Source organism: Pongo pygmaeus, chromosome 4 (genome assembly GCF_028885625.2).
Source record: "Pongo pygmaeus isolate AG05252 chromosome 4, NHGRI_mPonPyg2-v2.0_pri, whole genome shotgun sequence".
Classification (NCBI taxonomy): Eukaryota; Metazoa; Chordata; class Mammalia; order Primates; family Hominidae; genus Pongo; species Pongo pygmaeus.
The window spans coordinates 84,879,666-84,903,365 of record NC_072377.2 but is presented as its reverse complement, the minus strand read 5'-3'; the positions used below and the strand labels follow the sequence as shown (position 1 = coordinate 84,903,365).

The 23,700-nt window shown below is 44.2% G+C and overlaps 1 protein-coding gene across 4 annotated transcripts in view; it reads right to left on the bottom strand.

Moving 5' to 3' along the window:
• Positions 1-23,700, bottom strand: part of RASGRF2 (Ras protein specific guanine nucleotide releasing factor 2) — a 280,941-nt gene that overhangs the window by 41,821 nt on the left and 215,420 nt on the right. For all 4 annotated transcript variants that reach the window (XM_054489810.2, XM_054489812.2, XM_054489811.2 and 1 more), the window contains exon 18: positions 7,649-7,755. In XM_054489810.2, coding sequence (XP_054345785.1) covers positions 7,649-7,755 — 107 coding nt within the window. The remainder of the gene's footprint in view (positions 1-7,648; positions 7,756-23,700) is intronic.

Genomic DNA, 23,700 nt, shown 5'->3' with positions numbered 1-23,700 from the left:
ATGAACAAACCTGAACTCAGGGCTCTAATTCAACACTGAATGTTGTGTTTCACTAGGCAATGCCAAATAATCAACAAAAAAATTTAGAAGCCGCCCCTGTCATCTGTCAAAATAAGAAACGGAAGAGACGAACTATGTCCACTCACATTCTGGGAAAATCTGATCCCTGAGACCTTGAACGCACTAAGTAGAGGCCATCACACCGTCATGCACTTTTCCACCTTAACAAGTCAGAGGGCATGTCCCCACTTTACCTCAGACCTGGGACTGCAGCCCCAAAACCTAAACTCCGTGGGGCAGACGGATGCTCATTGGTTGGTTCCTTTACTGGGAAAGAGCCATGGTCTTCTCTGAGGTAACACCGACTCTGAGGTTACATACAGGTTTTGCTTTCCTCTCCACAAACCTAATATAGGTGCGCCCCCTTCAGCAGGCTTATTGCTGGAGTCATCGTGGAGACCACCCGGTCAGGTTCTTGTTTCAGAGGAATGAGGCACTGTGGGAGACTGGAAGGAATTTTGACAGCTGGGTCTGTTTCCCTATGGTACCTTTGAGTGGTCTAGAACTGTGCTGTTTATACTGTAACCATTAGTCACGTGGGACTATTAACATTTAATTCCACTCAATAACATTAACACTCCAGCTTTTTAGCCACACTAGCTACATTCCAAGTGATGAATTAGCTGCATGTGGCTAGAGGCTACTGTACTGGGCACCATGACATAGAACATTTCCACCATCACAGCAAGTTTACCTGGGCGATGCTGACTGAACCCCTTTGAGACTTACGTGGTTCACTGGTCAAATGGGGGTAACAGCATTTGGCCTGCTTGAAGGTCTGGGTTTGGACCAGATGCCGCTTTCACAAGGTTATCTCTATCAAGAGCAGCATCTGCAGTGCTTTGAGCCTCCATCTGTAATGGCTACTCTGTATGTTTTAACTCACATAATCCTCACCCTCCCACAGAGGAAAAAGTGGCATTAATCCTCATTTTTACAGATGAAGAAATGGAGGCCTGGAGGAGCTAAATAGTTTGCTCAGACACAGCCAGTAAATGCCAGAGCAGGGATTTCCATCAAGATCACCCTAACTTCACAGCTCCAACAGGATTCGAAGTACCCCCAGCTCTGAGATCTCTGCTACAAAGACACATGAGGACTGAATTTAACTCCTACTGTGATTTTTGGAGATGTAAAAACTCTCACCTCAGCTGCTATGAGTGACTAGAGTGGGGTTGTGAGATCCTCTAATTCCTGTCTTCTACCTCAGACTATATTTATTTGTTAATTGTGTTATGACAGTGTCAGGGAACATATATTTTAATGAAAGAGTGATAAGGACTCTTTTGTGTGTGTGCGCATGTGCGTGTCTGTGTTTATAGGATAAAGTATATATAAAACCCTCTTATAATGGGAAAAGGGTGCATATATGTAAAACATACCATAAGCAATGCTAAATGTAAAAGAACAAATTGAGAGAAACGAATATCATTTGACAGATAAAGGATTTTGTCCTGAATATATAAAAAGCTCATAATGTCAATGAGAACAATACTAAAACTAATAGAGCATGAGGTAACACTCAGGAAGAGGGGCAGAGACTTGGAGGCCCCTCTCAGGTGCTGGAAATGTCCCAGATGTTGACATAGGTGGCAGTTATATGGGTATATACAGAGGCAGAAAGTCACTGACCTACACACTGAAGTTTATTGCCCTTTATATGTGGTATGTGATATTTCAATAAAAATGCCAAAAAGCATGTTAACTGAAATGTAAACCCTAGTTATTCATTATTCGCTAAAAATGTGTCTCTTTGTTCACCATAAAATGAATGTAAGAGAACTGGAGTGAGTTAGAAATATAACAGCTGAGCTATTTTGATAGATTTTGTGAAATTGCTTTCCCAAGGGACCCTAGACTCCCTGTATCAAAGTAATAATGGAATCATCAAATGGCATTACTGCTTCTTGCCAGTCCCAGTAAACCAGCTGATAGTCTATCCTTCCCCACCTGACATGGAGTTCTGGGCAGGTACCAATGTCTTTCAGTACTTTTTAGTTACAAGAATGGTGTCATTTCAACAGCCAAAATGTCCAGTCCAGTATATTCTTCAAAACTTCAGTCCAGCCTCCCTCTAGCCCTGGCGTGGGCTGCTTCCATCCTAGTGGCCTGCACAGGAGGCCCTTTCTGCTGTCTTCACCACCTCTCCACTAGCTGGCTATTGCTTCTGATCCTGCAGCTCAGGTCCAGGGGAAAGCAATAATTTAGTGTGATAGTGTAGGGGGAGCCCAGCCCTGGTTCTCTCTAGATGTGGCAGGTGGGCAGTGGCCAGCTTTTCCTGTGTGGGGCACTTTGGTGAGATTTTGGAGACCTCTCTGTGGGAGACTTAGGGCCAGCTCCCCTGACCCTGGCAATGTCTGTCCTCCTGTGAGTCATTTTCAACTCCCCCAGGCCCTGGGCTGCCAGTGGTCTGCTTCACCCAGCGTCTGTCTAATCACCCCTCCAGGCCGTCCTCTTGGGCAGGATGCAGGGCCATCCAGATTGGACTCCCCATGGACCCATCTGGTTCACTGAAACACATATGAATGCAGCTCACTCCTAGCATCCACCACTCTTCACTTTGCCCAGTGAGCACCTTTCACCTTAACAGGGGAGGCTAGCTGGGTGGTTTCCTTGAAGCATTTCCCATGTGGCTAGAAGTGAAAAGGAGGCATCTCCCCACCTTCCCCATAGTGGTAGGGAACTTACACAGATGGCTCTCTCTGGAAATCTCCCTCTCCTTGACCTCTCCTATCTCAACTTCCCACAGGTGGGTGATCACAATTGCTAGCAGGATTGATTTCACGAGCTCTTAGCTGGTCTTGCTTAGGTGGCCTAGCCACTCCATTAAGGCCATGCAGGCTGTTGCTGCTACCTATTGTACCTGCCCCTGTGCCTTTGGTCCTCTGCCTGAAAGTCAGAAACAATCTGAAGAATTCGATTAAACAGCCGGCCACACACGTAATTACGTTAAGTACAGTGGCTGTTAGTGGGCATTTTCCCAATGGCTGGAAGCCCCTTGAGGTCAGAGACTGCCTGGATCTTGGTCACTCCCACACCTACCCCAATGTCTGGAACATTCTGGTGCCCAATTCTTATTAGTGAATGAATCAAGGAGGTGAGAAAACAGAAAAAGGAGTAGCAGTGTTCCTCTGTAAACTCCTTTGGGGAGGAGATTTTTATGTAGGTAGGTCATTTTTGTCTGATCTCATGTTTTAAAAACATTCCCCTAAGCCTACAATTAAGAAAATATGTGACTGTTTCATTCTCGGCCACTTGTCATTCAGACAGTACCCAGAGCCTGATGGCGCCAGTGGTAATCTGCAGACACAGCTGCAGCTCTTTTACCAGCGTCATTCATGGTCTGTGAAATTTCCTCGAATAAATGGACAGAGCATCTCTTCAGAATTGGTTGGTCAATACGATAATTGAGGAAAACAAAAATTGCTATAGATCATACGTGAAAGGCCTTCGACAGAATCTTGTGCACAGATCTGAAATGTCTATAGCCAGCCCCCATCCATCTGTCTGTGCACAGAGGACAAAAGCAATCACAGGAGCATTTGGTTAATAGCACTACAGGTCTGACACCTGCAGGGACCTGGGAATTGTGTAAACGATATGTAAGGCCTCCCAGTAGGAGATGCTCAAGAAGCATGTAGACCTCTAATGAAAACACTTCCTTTACTTAGACTGTCTAAACACACAGCCCTGATTTCTGACCCATTAGTGATTACAGTCTCTGTCTGGGCTGACTTTGGAATCTTTAAAGGCTAGAAAATGACCTCCAGGAGAGAATGAACAATGTAAGCATTAAACTATGAATTCAAATTGACAAGTATTTACTGGGCATCTGCCATGTGTTCAGCATTGCAGAACTATGTGAACGGAGATGCAAAGATGAATGAGACAAGCAAGGAGCTTACAGGCTGGTTGTAGGGTGTTGAAATGTGCATCTCTCCTGTAGCCAAAAGGGATTTCATCACACACATCAATATCATGCTTTATGCTTAATTCAACATCACCTTTAACTTCATCACATCCTTCGGAGAGGTACAGCAGGGATGGTTGTTCTCATTTTCAGAAGAGGAAACTAACACCCGAAGAGGTGGAGAGACCAGCTTGGGGTCCCATAGGAGCTACAGTGGCAGAGCTGGAGTAAGAACACTGGTCCCCTGACTCTGGGCTGCTGTTGCCTCTGCTGATTGATAGACAAGGCACATGAGAGAAACCCAGCTTGGGCCTGTGGCTTCACTTTCAACTTAAAAGGCAACAAATAGTGAGAAGGTATAACAAAATCAGGAGCAATAGGCCAGAATGTATTCACATAGGAAGATTTTTAGAACCCCCTAAAAATGGAACATCCTAGCCTCCCCAAATATTAACTAAAGAAAAAACTAGAAGGCTCCAGAAGATGAAATGCTATCTCCTAGCACCACATGGGGTAGAGTTAGGAGGTGACATCCTGGGGCATTCTTATTTCTCTGGAGAACCAACCCCTATCCCCATACTTCTGCAACTTTTTAATTCTCCTGAATAAAGCGCAGGGTAGTACCTGCCAATGTTAGTTACCTTTGATGAGAAATGAGAAATAATTACATGATGTCGAATACTCTGTGGTAGCCTTGATTCTGTACATTTGTGGGTAAATCTACATCTTGATTGATGTAGATCTACAGCTTTTCTGTTTCTAGAAATCGAAGTAGCCTCCCTGGGTAGTTCACCATGTGAGAAAAAATGTAATTGTTACCATGCTTGGCTGTAGTTTTGAGATGAGTACAACTTCCTACTCATTTTTTAAAAGCTACTGATTCAAAATAATCAGGTTGCTACAATAATGCTATATTCTTCCTCAACTAGTACAAAGTGGACTCAACTAGTACAAAGTGAATCAGATAATTAAAAATCATCGTATCCAAGCCCTTCGCTTTATCATGTGAAAACCAAAGACAATAAGGGTGAGGGTTGGTTGACAGTTGGATTATAGCACAGGTTTTCAGACCAGCAGTCACATCTATAGCTACATGCTGCCTTGGGAGAGTAAAGACCTGCAGATAAACTTGGATAAAGATACCAAGATGGGCTGTTACTCTGAAAGCACCATAACAGTCAGCTTGCTTAGGCTCTATGAAGCCAGGGCCGCCTTCACATCTTCTGAATGAAATGGCCCAGGCTAGGCCCCCAGTTGGTGAGAGGAGGCAGTATGCACACAATGAGGCCCGAAGACTGTGAGCTGAGAGCAGCTCTGTCTATTTGAACCATTTACCAATCCATCAACAAGAGCCTGCCTTCACTTGCTCACATCACCCATTGTGGAGGCCAAATGATTACTAGGCAGCCATAAGTGAGTCAGTAGAAGGCAGAAAGGGAATCTGGACACTCAAGCCAGCGAAAAAGCAAAAAAATGCCCTGAAGCAATTCCCATTAAGTGGAAATTTCACAGAAATGTCCTGCACATGGTCCTGTACTCATACAGAGAGGATGAGGAAGGTGACAGGAGATGCACATGACAAGATTGCACCAGGGCACTGATAACCAGCCATAGAGCCCTGAGGCCCACTCACGCATGCAGGGGAGGTAAGGAAAGACCTTATGGGAAGAACTTCCTTGGGCACATCAGTGAACGAAATAGCCAGAGTCTGTATTTTACCCAATGGTGAGGTCAGAAGAGAAGACTGGATCCCTGAGCTATTTACATCACTCACCTATGCCCCTGCTGGAGGGAGAGTCTGAGGAGCTGGGATCCCTCTAACTGGAATTGGAGATGGACAAGCTTGCTCACGTATAAGCACAGCTGCAGTCACTCAGGTCGCAAAGCATCTGAACCGTCTCAACAATTCAGCTGCCAAATCAGGTGGCAAACCTTACTGTAAAACTCTTTATTGTAAAGGGCTTCCATACAGTAATCTCTCCCCATCTATGAATTTTTTTTTACCAAAAATAAAAAACTCCCAGCATCCTGTCATTTGCTTTGTGGTACTTTTGTAGCTACTGTAAAAATTATACGTGAATTGGGAGGGATTCCTGTTTGACATAATTAGAAAAAGAGGGCACTGGGGATTGAGAAAAGGGAAGTAAGGTGGTTAGGGAAGCAAGGCTGGAGGGCTCTGGGGAGAAGATTTGGAAGGGAGGAGGGGAGCTGAGGCCAGAGGAGAGAACCAGCTCAGCCTTGTCTAAGATGCAAGGCTACTTTGCATCTTAGAAGCCACTGTGGGCCCCAGGAATTAACTGTCAAGATTCTTGAGAAAAAAATCAGAGAGGAATAAGATGGACCATCAGACAGTGGAAAAACTGTAAATGCTAAAACTCGTTATAGTGTTTTATCTGCAGTGAGGCAAAATGGATTTACCAGCAGCTCACTGAGACTACAGGGAAAAGAGATTAGACATTTCTCATGCGCTAAGGATGGTTCTTGGAATTTGAATCATAAAGGATTAAATTTTTTCTATTTATTTAAGATGTGTAAGATGGAATGTTTACATTATTTAGTACGCTATCTTTATTACTTTAATTAATATTTAAGAACTTTTATGGGCTTACTTGTGGTGAGGCTTAAATGCCACTTTTCCTAATTAGTAAATTTCCTTACCACAGGGGTTTCAGGAGCCTGCCCTCATGGTGACCCTATTGAACAGACTGTCACTACCGAGGACCACGCAGCAGACACGTGATGGGCTCTGTGAATATAGTAGCAAAAACTGCAATTACTTTGGCACCAACCTAATCATAAAGACCTGGGAATACCTCCCCATGGGAGTGCCATTTATAACACACGATTCTCATTAGCAGACTGACAATTTGATTATATTTCTTTTAATATATGCTGCACATGTTCTTCTCTGAGCCAGGCAGGGCCCATTCTCTCTCTCAAACGCTCCTTGCAGGGTGCCAGGCAGGTGGTTGTCCAGGAGGGCCTGGTATGTGGCAGTGGGTAAGAAAAGCATTATGCATGCATCACATCGGGGGGACAACCTGACTTGTTTTGTGAAAGGGGAATAAATTCTACAAACGTGCACTGAAAACACATAAACAGATAACAAGTGGGTGTCCTGTCAGTGTAACACAATTTAAAAACAGCATTGGGAACCAAAACATCAAAGGGCATGAGGCAAAATATCTCCAGAATCAGGCCCAGAAAGCACTCCCTGACCAGATCCCAGAGTGTTATTTACCTCCAGGGGGACCGTGAGGTTTGTGTCTAGTTGGGTGGGGGGGCGGGGATACCACTGCAGCTGGCAGCCTCTCAAGCATAGCTCCACTTACAGAGGAGACCCTGTGAAAGGTGCTCCCAGGGTAGGTGGCACAGTACAGTGGCCTTGCTGTGGCTCAGGTGCCCATGGGTGAGTGCTGTTTCCTCAGAAGATGCGGGGACAGGGGAGCCCCGTTTCACTGTGTCATGTAATTTGCAGATCTGAAACAGTGGATGTTGGCAAGACACTTGTGTCTGCTTTGATCTGTATGCCTAGCCTATTTCTTCCCTTCCTAAGTTCCAGTGTCAAGGTTTCACACTGAACTCCAAAGAATCGGGAGGTGTTTTACATGTGTCACGACTTAAAAAGATGATTTTTTTAAAAATCCTAGAAAGTAATTAATGAGGGCACTGACTTACCTGTGCGTGCTTTGAGACCCAGTGACGGAGGACGTTCAGAACTCGATTGGTAGCCGTTCTCCGTATAATAAACTCTTTATCACATGTTCTCTCGGTGTTGTTAAAGCCTTAGGAGGAAAAGAAACACACACGTGTTGTAGTTAAAGCCACTCTCCAGGGACCTGGAAAAGGTCATATATTTTAGGACATTGGTTAACGAAACTCACAGATGACACTTCTTGGCAGAGAGGTGCGCGTGGCTTCAGACTGTTGTGAATTCCGCTCACCTATTACAGTCTCAGCAGCAAGGCCCTCGTGCGGTTACAGGTGCAATTAAATAAATAATGCGCACATATTTATTGAAGGCCACTGATTAAAGCTAAAGCTGCTCTCCTGACACCTCCATTTATGCCTGTCTTGCTCTATAATACAAAGCCAAGAAGGAATTTTAAGCAAGTATTTGAGTCAGCATTAATTTACACTTTTGCCTCAAAGTAACTGCACAACCGATAACATTTTCAATATCTGTAGATGAATTAGGCCATATCTTGGCTCATGGATGATTCAAACACTTTACTGTGCATGAAGCAGTATAGCATCATGGCTAAGAATGTGTATTTAAAAAATACTGCAAGAGTAGATCTTAAATGTTTTCACCACACACACACAAATAGTAAATATGCCAGGTGATAGATTCGTTAGTTTGGTTTGATCATTCCACGACATAAACCTATATCAAAGCATCACATTGTACCCCATAAGAATATAATATCTACAATTATTATTTGTCAATTAAAAAGGAAATTTACAAAAACCCCATGGATTCCACAACCAGACTGCCTGCTCTCAAATCACCGATCTCCCACCCTGGCAAATTAGGTCGCCTCTCTGGTGACTGGTTTCCCACGTTCCTCATGAGATAATAAGCGTACCTACCTCATAGAGTTGTTGTGGGATTAAGACTTTTAATACATGCTAAACATTTAAAATGGCACTTGCACAGCAGTGAGACTGTAATAAACGTTAGCTATGATTACAATTCAATCTTGATTCACTGAGTCTTCTCTGCGCTGGCTAATGTCTCTATCTCGGCTACCTTTTCATTATCAAGAAAACATTTTAATATTTTTCCATTGACACCCTGTTTTAAAAGATTCTGCCTTCCAAGCACAACAAAATCACATTTCCTTTAAACATCAATTAAAGCCTTATAGAACTTCAGTGGCAAACTTCTTGAAAGAGTTGTTTAGGCTGGGCACAGTGGCTCACGCCTGTAATCCCAGCACTTTGAGAGGCCAAGGCAGGTGGCTCATGAGGTCAGGAGATCGAGACCATCCTGGCTAACACGGTGAAACCCGGTCTCTATTAAAAATACAAAAAATTAGCCGGGCGTGGTGGCGGGCGCCTGTAGTCCCAGCTACTCGGGAGGCTGAGGCAAGAGAATGGCGTGAACCCAGGAGGTGGAGCTTGCAGTGAGCCGAGATCGTGCCAATGCACTCCAGCCTGGGAGACAGAGCAAGACTCCGTCTCAAAACAAACAAACAAACAAACAAAAAACAGTTGTCTATACTCACTGATTCAACTTCCTCACTTCCTATTCTCTCTACATCCTACTCTAAGCTTCTTATCCCATCTCAGCAACAAAACAGCTCCCATTTAAGGTCCTATCAATAACTTTCATGTCCCTATATCCAGGGGACAGGCTATAATCTCTCCGTGGGAAATCTCTTCTAGGCCTACCACTTAAATGATTACCTACAAGCAAATTAGTCATATATTTATATCTCCAGATCTCTTCTCTGAGTTCCAGATCCATATATGCAATATCTAGTTGTCTCAATTTTCCTGTTATATGTTTCAAACACACTTCAAACTTGATATGTCCAATAAATAAATAAATAAATAAATAACCAATGGCCTTTACACCAAACTTTGTCTTCTTCTAGTGTTCCCTATCTCAGTAAAGAAATACCATCCTCCCTCCAGTTATGTAAACCTGAAACTTTGGAATTATTCCTGTCATATCTTTCTGCTGTTTCCTAATAATTTTATCTGCTATATAAATCTCAAATCTGTCCCATGTCTTCCCATCTACATAACCAAAACTGGGGCTGAGCTACCAGCAACTCTGTCTACTGTAATAGCCTCTGGTCTCCTGTAACAGCCTCCCAACTGGTCTCTACTCTCACTCTTGCCTCCTCAAATTTGTTTTCCTCGCTGAAGTCAGAAAGATCTTTAGGCTCTTAGAAAGAAAATTACGATATGTTCTTCCAGTGTTTAAAGCTCTTTAGATGGCTCTTATGATAAATACAAAACTCTTGACACAAACTACAAGGTCTTTGGTGGTTTAGCCCTAGCTCCTCTCAGTCTTTTCTGAAACCATATTTTTCTCTTCTTCTTCCATCTCACCACACTTCTTTTTAGTCATTCATCCTTACCCCAGGGCCTTTGCACATACTGCTACATATCTGAAACAATTATCACTCCTCTTTTCACTTAGTGAAAGCCACTCTTGTTTCCAATTTCACTTCTCCAAATGAGCGCTTTCCAGCCTGAATTGGACAAAGCCCCCATTACATATCTCACAGCACCATACACATCTACTTTATGGTACTTAGCACATTTGAAATTTTACACTTATTGATGTGATTATCAGATTAATATTTGTGTCATCCATGAAGACAGGGATCTAGTACGATCTTGCTGGGCACGAGCACCTGTCTGGCACATAGCAGAAGCTGTATACAATATACATTTGCAGAAAAATGAAAGCCTAGATAGTATGAACTTACTAAGTTTTATTGCATGATATATGACTGTAAGGATACCCGAGTGAATGACTGAAAGAATAATTCTCGGAGCTTACGAGTGAGTTAAGAGAAAAAAAAATCTCTAAGTTTCTAAAGGCCAGAGGCCCCTTCTCCTTACTCCTCTTCGAATGTAGACAGGCATCTTCCACCCACCAGTGGACATTTTAATTCTGTCAGAGGATGGTGATGATGTGTTCTTGGCAGAGTAAGTATCTTGGGAAAAAAATCTTTTGTTATTAAAACAGAAATTCTGAGTAGAATATAACAAATATCCTTCTAAATGCATAGCTGAGTTCTCAAGAAAGTAAGGAATTTTCCATGGTCAAACACACAGAGGGATCTGAAAAGCAGAACCAAGTCTCTGAACTGATGCTGGCTGTCCTGAGGGGAGGCGAGGCTATCAGTAACATGGTGTTTGGATCGTAACATCCACATGGTTCAGGAGAAGAAGCCCCAGGGCCTTCATGAAGTGGGAATGGGGAGATGGGAACTGAGACTCCCACATAAACCTCGAACTCTCAAAGGACCACCCCTCTGTAAAAGAATGTAACAGGGAAAAAATTTATCCTACCTGCAAAAGGAGACTACTAAGAAACTTGTCTGCCTCTGCCTCAGTGGGGTTGTGGGAGAAGGTGGAAACATTCTCCTCGAGAACAGATCATCACAGCCCACCTCCTGCAGGCCAGAGGCTCAGGTTGAATCACTATTGTGTGGTATAGCCATCTAATGAGAAGTTAAAATAAAAAGTGGCCTAGGCCAGTGATAACCCTGAGGACCCCACCAAAAGCACATGCAAAACCTCTGCCGAGGAACACACATCTCAGCCTGCACTGGATCACCATGGAGAAAGCCCTTGAAGAAGAGCTCACAATCCAAAATTACAAAACACACAAACCGTCCACATCAGCAAGGATCAGTAGGCACAGGGATCAGGAACCTGATGCTCCCCACCCCACCCCTCCATTATCACCGCCAAGAATTTCAGATACGAGAACTATTAGATAGCTCTAATTTGAACATACAGTATGTATTCCACATGTGAGATATTAATACAATAGATTCTCCTGGATTATGGAGAATTGGGTTATGCTGCGCATGTGAAAGATGTCTAAAGCCCCCCAAATATTTGCTATTTTCTTTTCCAGAAAATGGTACAAGGACTTCTTGGGGGTGGATCTATGATTTTAGGACAGAATGGCTTCCACATGGTTACTGCCACCAATTAGCAGTGTAGTCCATATTTAAATTAAAATATGTTGTCCAAGTAGCTCTCCATTTAGGTGGTGATTTGCAGCAGACACTCTGGCAACTTGTAGAAAATTGTTCACATAGCTTTATAGACTGTGAAAAGTGGTGAGATAGGCATGTCTGATTGGAAGCATGTTGGCATGGACCTCGATGTCTATGTCATAGCAAGAACGCACGATCAGCTTCACAGATGACAGCGCAGTTAAAACAACCACAGCTAATGAGTATACAGCACCCCCTTTTACAAAAAATGATCAAACTGCTACAGGCATATCTCTCGGAGAGATGACATCTGGTTTGGGGCATTTCTAAATTGTCCTAAAGGGCATTTGGGACAAATTAGGAATTAAGAACGCCATTTCAGTGATGCATCATTTTTCGTTTCATACAAATGGGACATAATCTGTCCAACAGCATCAGTGTTATCAATGTGCTTTGCTTTGCCCAGTAGATATTTTTCTTTTTCCTTTTTTTTTTTTTTTTTTTTGAGACGGAGTTTTGCTCTAGTTGCCCAAGCTGGAGTGCAATGGCACAATCTCCGCTCACTGCAACCTCCACCTCCCGGTTTCAAGTGATTCTCCTGCCTCAGCCTCCTGAGTAGCTGGGATTACAGGCATGTGCCACCATGCCCAGCTAATTTTTTTTCATTTTTAGTAGAGACGGGGTTTCTCCATGTTGGTCAGGCCGGTCTTGAACTCCCGACCTCAGGTGATCTGCCCACCTCAGCCTCCCAAAGTGCTGAGATTACAGGCATGAGCCACTGCGCCCAGCCCCAGTAGATATTTTTCTAAAGAACTGTAGGCAAGATAAAATCATGTAACTGGTTTGTATACTACTGTGCACTTGGATTACAACTGGATTTCTACTCTTTGGTTGCTGTTATGGAAAGATCATTAAGATTTACTGCTGCTTTGTGCCAGGTGCTTTGCTAGGAGCTTTACAAGTGGTCTATAACTTAACCCTCACAACCAAGGCAATAATAACAATTGCCATTCATCACATGCCCACCAAGTGCTAAGTATAGTACCATAAGTAATGCGGCTTCTTCAACATAAGAGCAACTGCATAGGTTAAACATTGTTATCCCAATTTGCAAGCAAAGAAACAGGAAACCAAAGAGGCTAAGAAACTTGGCAAAGGTCACAGAACTAAGAAGTGTGAGAACCAGGATTTGAGCCCAGGTCTGTCCATTTCTAAAACTAGAGTGCTCTTAATTACACCCCAGTGCCAGGATCCAAAGTGGAAGCCTTAAGTTCCTCTTGCAAGTTAGTAAACCAACACTTAAAGGTACAAGAGAAGATGCTATTTGGATATTTGGAGAAAGAAAATGCTTTCCTTTTCATTCTATCTCTCTTCTAAATTTTGAAGTGTGAGAGCATGACACCACTATTAAATAGACAGATACGTTTCATATTGTCATGGATTTTAAGGCAAAACCTTTACTTATCTAATGGGAACTTAGATTTCCTCAAAATGTGCTCTTTTCCCAAACTCATCACATTTCTTATGTGACAATTATGTGGACCAGAGCTTTTCTTAGTGTGGATTGCAATAAAAAAGTTTGAAAGTGACTGATACAGACAATCTGATTACTAGCACTATGTTTAAAGAATCTGCATTAATTTCCCTGAAATCCTGGGTAACCAAGTTTGTGCTTTGCTATGAAACATGCTGAGGAAAAAGCAGAATATGCTTCTCCTCTTGTCACTGTGCCTGCTTTGCTCTGTCGCCAAATTCTCTCTTCATTATCTCCCTGATCCTCCAGCCTCTCTGCCTCTGCCTGATTCCTTGGTTCCTCTTTTCTAGGGTTGTCCCCATTCAGTTCTCACCCTCTTGGGGACATGCCCTATCTTGTGGTTTTTCTATACCTTCCAACCTGACACCTCCAGTTCCAACAGTACCCCAAACTCCTCATTTCAAACTTCCTATTAGACATGCCCATATTAATGACACATTCTCCTCTCCTAAGAAACGTATCTAAAAACCAAGTGTATGTGTCTTTCCTTCCAACTGCTCCCCAATCTAACTTTCCCATTGGCTTCACGGGATAGCCATGGTTTCAACCTCTCAGGTGGGACACCTTACTCTTCTGTGTCTCTCCTTGCTTTTTCTCATTCAGTCAATAAATTCGGTGAACTTTTGGTAGCACCTGTTAGATTTATCCCTTCTTTTCCATTCTTCTGCCGCCATGCTGTGTGCTACACATATGGGTTGCAGTTATTGTCTCCGAGATATTCTTCCTTTCTTCATTCTCTCTGTTCTTATATTTTCCTTCTATCCACAATTCAATTATTCAATCAGTACCTATAAAGCACCTACTACGTTCCAGATACTGTGTAGGTGCTGACTGAACAAAGGGAGATGCTCCCTGCTCTCGTGAAGTTTGCTTTATAAAGCAGGAGGAGATGGCCTTCAAACAAGTAAGACGCCAAATTTACAAAACTCAAAACCCTGGAAATGAGTAAGGTGCCTATCTCTTCCAGAATAATATTCCCAAATCCCCTTTAATTTGTTACTCCTCCAACTCAAGTACTTCTCATGTCTCCCTATTGCCCATCGAACCAATCTAGAACATTTTCCTAGACATGTTGAGGTTAAGTAACTTGTTTAAGGTTACACATCTAGTAAACTGAAAATAGCTGGTCAATGCAGACAAGCAGATTTTCCATACATACATCATGGTAACAGTGTTCACTGAGTCTATGAATTGACATACTGTTTCTGGAGAGATGATTTAGGATAACAGTTATGATTATGGAAGCTCAACTTTAGTCTGGATAGGGCAGGACATTTGGTGTAGTAATCTACTAGTATATTCAACTGCTTCTAAACTACTTCCATATTTATTTGTTTATTTATTTTTTTGAGTCAGAATCTTGCTCTGTCACCTAGGCTGGAGTGCAATGGCACAATCTTGGCTCACTGCAACCTCTGCCTCCCAGGTTCAAGCAATTCTCCTGTCTCAGCCTCTCAAGTAGCTGGGATTACAGGCGCCCACCATCACACCTGCCTAATTTTTTGTATTTTTAGTAGAGATGGGGTTTCACCATATTGGCCAGGCTGGTTGCGAACTCCTAACCTCAGGTGATCCACCTGCCTTGGCCTCCCAAAGTGCTAGGATTACAGGCATGAGCCACTGCGCCTGGCCTAACTGCTTCTATCTTAATGGAGTACAGTTGGCAATCTTTTATTTTCAAGGTACAGAAAATCCAACTCAAACTGGCGTGGAGTAGAAAGGGAATTGCCATTTCACATATCTGGAGACAGTGATAGTTCTAGATTCAGATCTCATTTGATTCAGAAGCACATGATGTCATTTCTGTCCCACTGCCAAGCAGAAAAGATGGGTAAGGCTTTGCTAGTTTTATAATCTCACCACACATCATCCAGAGGATGAGAGGGCATTCTTTCTGGAAACTTCCACTGAAGATAGAGGAAGTTTCTATCCCAGGGCCCCCAAACAAATCTTTGCATTTTGCTGACATAAACTGCATCATAGGCCTTCTATAAACTCATCATTTGACAATGGTAGGGATAAGGGGTGGTAAGTTCCCACTCAAAGTACATGGCCAGAATGTGAAGGGGCAGTTTCTTAAGGGTGTCATTGGCAAGATGCTAATGAGGCAATGAACAAATATGCCTCAGAGTGGATTTGTTTGTCTGTTTTTACCTTTCTATAAGTGTGTTCTTATCCTTCAGTTTTTACGTTCATCTCCTTACTCAGGTTAACCTGAGATTTTCTCTAAGTGCAATTAACTGTAACAATAAAAACACACACACACACACATCCTTGTAGACGAGGGAAAGCAGCTCAGCAGATCTATGATTATTTGTGATGAAAAATACATGAAGAATGGTAAAATCAATATCTTTGCTTTCATCTTTCAAGGAAATCAGTAATTAAAACTGTCAACTAAATTGTTCTCATAGATTTTCTTAAACAACATGTGTTGTTTAGGGTTTTTTTTGAGTTTTTTTATTATTATTTTTTATTATTATTATACTTTAGGTTTTAGGGTACATGTGCGCAATGTGCAGGTAAGTTACATATGTATACATGTGCCATGCTGGTGCGCTGCACCCACTAACTCGTCATCTAGCATTAGGTATATCTCTCAATGCTATCCCTCCCCCCTCCCCCTACCCCACAACAGTCCCCAGAGTGTGATGTTCCCCTTCCTGTGTCCATGTGTTCTCATTGTTCAATTCCCACCTATGAGTGAGAATACGCAGTGTTTGGTTTTTTGTTCTTGCGATAGATCCTTAAAGGAATGATTATATTTTGAATTTAAAATGAAACTTATTGAGAACCTTTGTGTATTATTTATTTTAATTCCCATAATTCCATAAAAACATATTCCTTGTTTTTACAGGTGAGGAAACTGAGCCTCAGAGAAGTCCAACATCCACCTAAGGTCACAGATGGTAAAAAAGCCAGGATTTATGAGCAGATAAATGCCTTTAAAATGCAGGCTCCTCCCACTGACACATACCACCTGCGTGCCAACTCATGAGGAGCAGCAAGTTGTTCCTGTTGATTCTGTGTAATTATCAGCCCTCCCATCGCTGCTGTCATCAGCTTTTATGCTCGTATAGAAATGCAACAAGAACATACTGCCAGGAAAAAGGCGGAAGGTGACTTCTGCCAAAGGAGAATGGAGACAGGGTTAGTGTGAGGTGAAGTCACAGGGGTGAGCCAGTTTAAAGACTTCCAGAAATTGTCTGGGGCAAGAAGGAAAGAGATAGGTTAGAAGCGGAAAGGTGACAACATGTTTGTGGGAGACAATAACATGAACCAGTTGGAAAATTAAAATAGAGTGCTCTAAAAATTCGAGAAATATAATACTCCAGGTCAGAGTTTCTTGACAGCAAAATCCATATTACTCAGAAAGGCCTTTGAAAATACAGCAAATGCTCTAGAAATGGTTAATATGCAGAACACACACACACACACACACACAAACACAAAAGGAACACACTTTGAATTTTCTGATAATTTTCTTGTCTGCTCAACTTTGTGACCAACTAAAAAGTGAAGGGAGGGAGATTTCGTGTGCTTTAGTTTGAATTCCTTGATGGGGCATTAGTTACCTCCTGTGGATAAGATGTGGCACTCCAGCCTGATGTGAAACAATATTCACCCCCTTGGCATTAAGCAAACTTTCCCCACAAACCAAAATAATGATTTTTAAAACCCTTCTGTATTTCTTTCTACAAAATCCTACATACACACCCAGAAATGCTTTTCCATGGGAACGGGATCAGGAGTGAGTGGTAGCTTCTTACCAGGGAGGGTGCATTTACAGCGTGTTCAGCTGGGAATGAGCATGCGCCTGCGTACGCAAGGAGAGGGGGTGGCCACCGAATTAGTGGAGATGTTCCGAAGAAGCCAAATTAGATCATTTTAGAGATGGTTAATAAGGGAGGATGAAAATGGGCCCTTTTTTTCTCCTCAATTTTTAATATATAATAATTTCTACAAAAAGGTTTTAATGTCTAAACACAGTAGGCTTTATCATTACAACATGAATGGTAGGAAGGGTGGGAGGAAGGGCGGAAACCAGGAAGCACAAAGCTAGCCCAGCTTGGTCAGACAAAATGTTTACTAAACATTTTTGTGCCAATCAATGGGTAGGAGTTTTCTTCTGTGGACAAGGAAAATAATTGGCTGCTCATAGGAACCTATGTTCTACTGGGAGGAGGCAGACATAATAAATAAGAAATCATACAAGTGATATTATTATTTATAAGCAAATAAATAAGGTAAATTCCAATATTGAACAGAAAAAGGGTGACTAGGCCCATGTGAGAGGAGGGGCCCATTAGCTAGCTCGGGCTGGGGAAGGCCTTTCTAAGGAGAAACACAGGAGTTGGGACACGAATGAAGAGAAAGAGAGAGTCATGTGGAGATTTGGAGGAAGAGTGTTTCAAGCAGAAGGAGCAGTGATTGAAAAGGTTGGGACAGCTCTGCTTGATGGAGGGATGGGAAGCAGCCCAGTATGGCTGCAGCCCAGGAATCATGGGGACAGGAAAAGGGAGGTAAAGTCAGAGAGTAGACAAAATCACCAAGCTTCTTTTAAGCCAGTTTAAATGGCTGAATTTTATTCTCTGGTATTAGGAAGCCATCAGAGGGTTTTGCCCAAGGGAATCATATTGTCTGATTTACATTTTAGAAAGGTTACTCTGGCTGCCATGTGCAGTGTGCACTGGAGGGGGGCAAAGTGGAATGAGGAGAGGTCAAGAATGAGGTAGTGATGCAGGTGATGCAGATGATGTAGGTGGTGCAGGTGATACAGGGGGTGCAGATGATAACAGTGGTGCAGGGAGTGCAGGTGATGCAAGTGATGCAGGTGGTGCAGGTGATGCAGGTGGTGCAGGTGGTACAGGTGGTGCAGGTGGTGCAGGTGGTGCGGGTGGTGCGGGTGGTGCGGGTGGTGCGGGTGATGCGGGTGGTGCGGGTGATGCGGGTGGTATGGGTGATACGGGTGGTGCAGGTGATGCAGGTGATACAGGTGGTGCAGGTGGTGCAGGTGGTGCAGGCAGTATGGGTGATACAGGTGATGCAGGTGGTATGGGTGATACAGGTGGTGCAGGTGGTATGGGTGATACAGGTGATGCAGGTGGTATGGGTGATACAGGTGGTGCAGGTGATAACAGTGGTGCAGGGAGTGCCGTGATGCAAGTGATGCAGGTAATGCAGGTGGTGCAGGTGATGCAGGTGGTGCAGGTGATACAGGTGGTGCAGGTGATGCAGATGGTATGGGTGATACAGGTGGTGCAGGTGATGCAGGTGGTGCAGGTGATGCAGGTGGTGCAGGTGATGCAGGTGGTGCAGGTGATGCAGATGGTATGGGTGATACAGGTGGTGCAGGTGATGCAGGTGGTGCAGGTGGTGCAGGTGATGCAGGTGATGCAGGTGGTGCAGGTGGTGCAGGTGATGCAGGTGGTGCAGGTGATGCAGGTGGTGCAGGTGATACAGGTGGTGCAGGTGATGCAAGTGATGCAGGTGATACAGGTGGTATGGGTGATACAGGTGGTGCAGGTGATGCAGGTGATGCAGGTGATACAGGTGGTATGGGTGACACAGATGGTGCAGGTGGTGCAGGTGATGCAGGTGATGCAGGTGATGCAGGTGGTATGGGTGATACAGATGGTGCAGGTGGTGCAGGTGATGCAGGTGATGCAGGTGATATGGGTGATACAGGTGGTGCAGGTGATGCAGGTGATATGGGTGATACAGGTGGTGCAGGTGATGCAGGTGATGCGGGTGATATGGGTGATACAGGTGGTGCAGGTGGTGCAGGTGGTGCAGGTGATGCAGGTGATGCAGGTGGTATGGGTGATACAGATGGTGCAGGTGGTGCAGGTGATGCAGGTGATGCAGGTGATACAGGTGGTGCAGGTGATGCAGGTGATGCAGGTTTGGACAAAGGCTGTGGCTGTAGATGGTAAGAATTGTTGGCGATGGAGGGGCTAAGATGTGCTGATCAATCAGATCTGAAGGTCTGTACTGAACTGAACAGTATTCTCCCCAAATCCACATCCATGCAGAACCTGTGAAGGTTACTTTATTTGGAAACAGGGTCTTTGCAGATGCGACCAAGTTAAGATGTCAAAGTGGATTATGGTGAGTCCTAAATCCAATGACTGGTGTCATTATAAGAGGGAAATTTGGACACAGACACATTTAGAGAGAAGAAGACCATGTGATGAAAGAGGCAGATATTAGGAGTCATGATGCCACCAGCTGGGGAACCGCAAGGATTGCCAGCAAACACCAGAAGCTAGGAGGAGGCAAGGCAGGATTCTCCCCCAGAGCCTCCAGAAAGTATGGCCCTGATGACACCTTGGTTTTGGACTTCTGGCCTCCAGAAGAGTGAGAAAATAAATCATTGTTGTTTTTTTAGCCACCCAGATTGAGGTACTTTGTTATGGAAGCCCTAAAAAAATGAATTCAAGGTCTGAGGGAAAGAGGAATCAGGAATGGCTCCACTGTTCGGGGCCTGTGCAGCTGGGTAGATGATGATACCACTTCCTGAGATGGGGCAAGGGCAGGTTTGAGGGAGAAAATCAAGAGTTCGATTTTAGACATAGTTAAGTGTGAGATGCCTGTAGACATCTGATGATCACACTGGAAATGCCAATTGAGAGTATCAGCATTTAAACAGTACTTAAAAATCAGAAGTCTGTATGGGCTCACTTAGGTACAGAGCGTACCAGATAAAGCCCTTGGCCCCACAACCAGGAGACATTTGGTCAAAGAGCCAGCAAAGCAGACCAAAAGAAGGAGGAGAGCAAGTCCTGGAAACCCAGGCACGTTAGTCTTATGGAACCCAAGAGGACAGGAAATATTTCAACAAGGAGGAAGTGATCGCTGTGTCAAATGCCACTGAGAGGTTGAGTAAGACAAGGGGATTGGATTTGACTCTGGCAAGCTATCGGTTGTCAGTGACCTGGGTCAGTCATTCCAAGAGTGGCAGAGTAAAAGTCCAAATTGAGGGGAAAAAGAAGGTGATGAAGTGGAGACATTAAGTATGGCCAGTATTTTCAACACATTGTGCTTTGAAAAGAAGCAGACGAAGAGAGCCGTAGCTGGTAAAATGGGTGATATTAAGACACCGGTGCTGGGGGCAGTGGCTCACGCATGTAATCTGAGCACTTTGGGAGGCCGAGGTGGGTGGATCACCTGAGGTCAGGAGTTCGAGACCAGCCTGGCCAGTATGGTGAAACCCTGTCTCTACTAAAAATACAAAAATTAGCTGAGCGTGGTGGTGTGTGCCTGTAGCCCCAGCTACTTGGGAGGTTGAGACAGGAGAATTGCTTGAATTCAGGAGGCGGAGGTTGCAGTGAGCCAAGGTTACACCACTGCACTCTAACTTGGGCGACAGAGCCAGACTCTGTCTCAAAAAAAAAAAAAAAAAAAAGAAGAAAAGAAAAAAAAAAGACACTGGCATGCTGTAGGAATCATTAATAAAGGGGGAAATTGATGTCAATAGAGAAAAGGGTAACTGCAGAACAGTTCTTAAGGAGGTGAAAAGGGATGGGATAGGGGCAAAGTGGAGGGGCTGACCCAAGAGCAGTGTGGGGATGATTACTCCACAGCCACAGGGAGAGGGCAGAGGCTGAGACCAAGTGTAGTGTGCTGGCGAAATCAGTGGAGGGAAGAGGTCATCCTTAACCATTTGTATCTGCTTTTGCTGTGAAATATGAGACAAGATCATCAGCCAAGCCTGCAAGGGGATGTGGAGATCTGAGAAAAGGAGAAGGTGGTAAAGGGTAAAAGGCAGTGTAGGAACATGACTTTACTAGGATTGTCTGGCAGTGCAGAATATCCATTTAAGATCTGAAGTCTTCCTGTGAGTCCCAGCAGTACCACCCTAAGAGTCTCTCCAGAGAACAGCTCCGCTGTGTCTGAGTGCCGAGTCTGCCTGACCCCGTCAACGTTCAGTCGTGCTCTTGGTTGCTCCTACTCCCCACCTTTGATCCTTCCATCAGAACTTCCCAGGGAAGGCATCTGCTTTTCCTTATGTGCCCTGCAGGCAGCCACAGAGAGGAGAGGCTGAGGGGTCAGAGTGACAGCATCCCTGCTTGCAGCTGCTCATAGGGGCTTCCATTTTCAATTCTGTGCCCTGCGTTGGAACTTACAGAAAGCCCAGCAAGGAGAACACCACTATCATTGAGTGTGCACTGATGTGTGCAGTGAAACCCCTGCAGTTAAGGATTTCAGACGGATTCTAACCAACTTGCTGTAGAATTCTACTCAAGTGGATTAGTTTAACAACAACTGACTGATTGATAATTCTAAATTTTAAGAATCTCTCGGTTTTGCAGTTTCTCTTGTTTGTGTCCCTACTGGTGATGCTTTTCTGCTCTGCCCCCTCATCCAAGGCTGCTGTGGGGCAGAAACAACACCTATGTGTTGATTGGCCTTGAGTCCTCAGGACTCACACAAAACAGGCCTTGGATAAATTGGCTGTTGTGTGTATGTATTACAGTGAGTTCTTCTAACTGTGTAAGTAGGAGTTTCTGCTGGGAAGACCAGACTTGGACAGGCCAGGTCCTTTATGCTGACAGCCTTGTATCTGTCACTCTATCCACGGAGGGCAACGTAACATAACTCGCAATGGTGCTAACAGCTCAGTGTGGTGATGCTTTAACTTCATACTGCCAGGATCATCCCGTCTCTTCACTCGGGGAAGACCCTGCCACCTATGACTTAAAGACTGAAGTCATTTCACGAGGGGGATCAGCAGACACCCTAATTTCCCTTCTTTCAAAACCTCTCTGCAGTTTTGTCCTCATTCTTTTCCTTTACCCCTGGGGAAGGCTAAAGATGTGCTGGGAAGAACATCTCAGAAGGGACTGGGAATTTTTAAATCGGCTTAGCTCAATCAGTGGCCTTAGAAAAGTCCCATCATCTCGGGTTCTCAGTGTCCATTTGGTCACACAAGGAGCTTATCTGGATGCCTCTAAGGTCCCTTCCTTAGTGTCTCCTTGGATGAAGCTCAGGTTGCCCACCATGCATCTGATACCATCCTTTCCCTGACCTCAATTACCAGCCCTTCATCCCTCCCCCATCCTTCCCCTTCAGTATCCATAAATCCCTCCCATCTGTGTACAGAGGCCTTTCCTCAACACCGCCACTCCCTCACATGTGACAACAGAGGCTGTGTCTTTCTTGCTTATCTTAGGTATCCTCAGAGTATCTGTAAGCAGACAAGGGCTTTTGGCAGGAGAAGTAAAGTTCACGGCCAGGTGCTGTGGCTCACACCTGTAATCCCAGCACTTTGGGAAGCTGACGTGGGTGGATCTCCTGAGGTTTGGAGTTCGAGACCAGCCTGACCAACATGGTGAAACCCTGTCTCTACTAAAAATACAAAAATTAGCCAGGTGTGGTGGCACGCGCCTGTAAATCCCAGCTACTTGGGAGGCTGAGGCAGGAGAATTGCTTGAACCTGGGAGGCAGAGGTTGCAGTGAGCTGAGATGGCGCCACTGCATTCCAGCCTCGGTGACAGAGCAAGACTGCATCTCAAAAAATACAAAAAAAGAAGAAAAGAAAAAAAGAAGTAAAGTATCACTTTACTTTTTGCCCCAGTAATCCGCTGGTGCTTTGGTCCTGGGTGTTTCTTAGTAAAGTCTGGCAACACCAATTCTATACACCTGACTGCATCTATGAGTTTACATAAGGCCCCTGAATGGAAATAGACTGCAATCCCATCTTGTCTCTTTGAGGTTCAATGACGCTGAGATATATCAGGTGGACCTATGTGGCACAGAACCAGGTCAGACGGTAGGAAAGGATGATGGGGCCTCCTGAGAGTCAAGTCACCAGAAGCAAAGAGGAGTCTGGCCTGGTGCGCTGGAAGAAGTCCCAAGGCTTAGAGAAGGTGTAAGTAATATGGTCTGGACGAGTTAGCACCAGGCTAGTTAGCAGAGCTCTACACCAGCCCCAGAAGTGGCCCTGAAGAGAGTGGGCGTCACAGAAACACCTCTGGAGATTGGTCAAAGCTTTGGCACGAGCAGCAGAAGCACACAGGACCAGCAGGTGGGGCTGTTGATATAGTTAGGACAGGACATATGGCCTAGAGCAGCATCACCAGGAAAGGTCAGGCGGATAATGTCAGGTGAAAACAGTGCTGGAAATTCTTGGAAATATTCCCAAGGAATTCTTTGAAAGATGGATTTTCCCATGATGATCGACACTGATTGCAAGGTGAGAGAAGCAGCTATTAAATTATTAGAATTCAAGAATTGAAAAGAATCGGGCCTCACTTTGGGGTCCAATACTGGAGGCCTGGAACATTGGGTTACATTTATACCTCCCTGCATGGAAAAGGGCCTTACACGTGGTAGGGACTCAGTCTAACTGTTCGATTCTTTCTGTTTTTTTAAATCGGAGATTTTTTATTCACTTTATCATTTGTGGATAAATAGACCAACACAGACTGGTTCCATTTATGGGAAGACCTTGGTATTTCCTGAGTCAGGAGGTTCCTAAACCTCCCTGCTTTGGA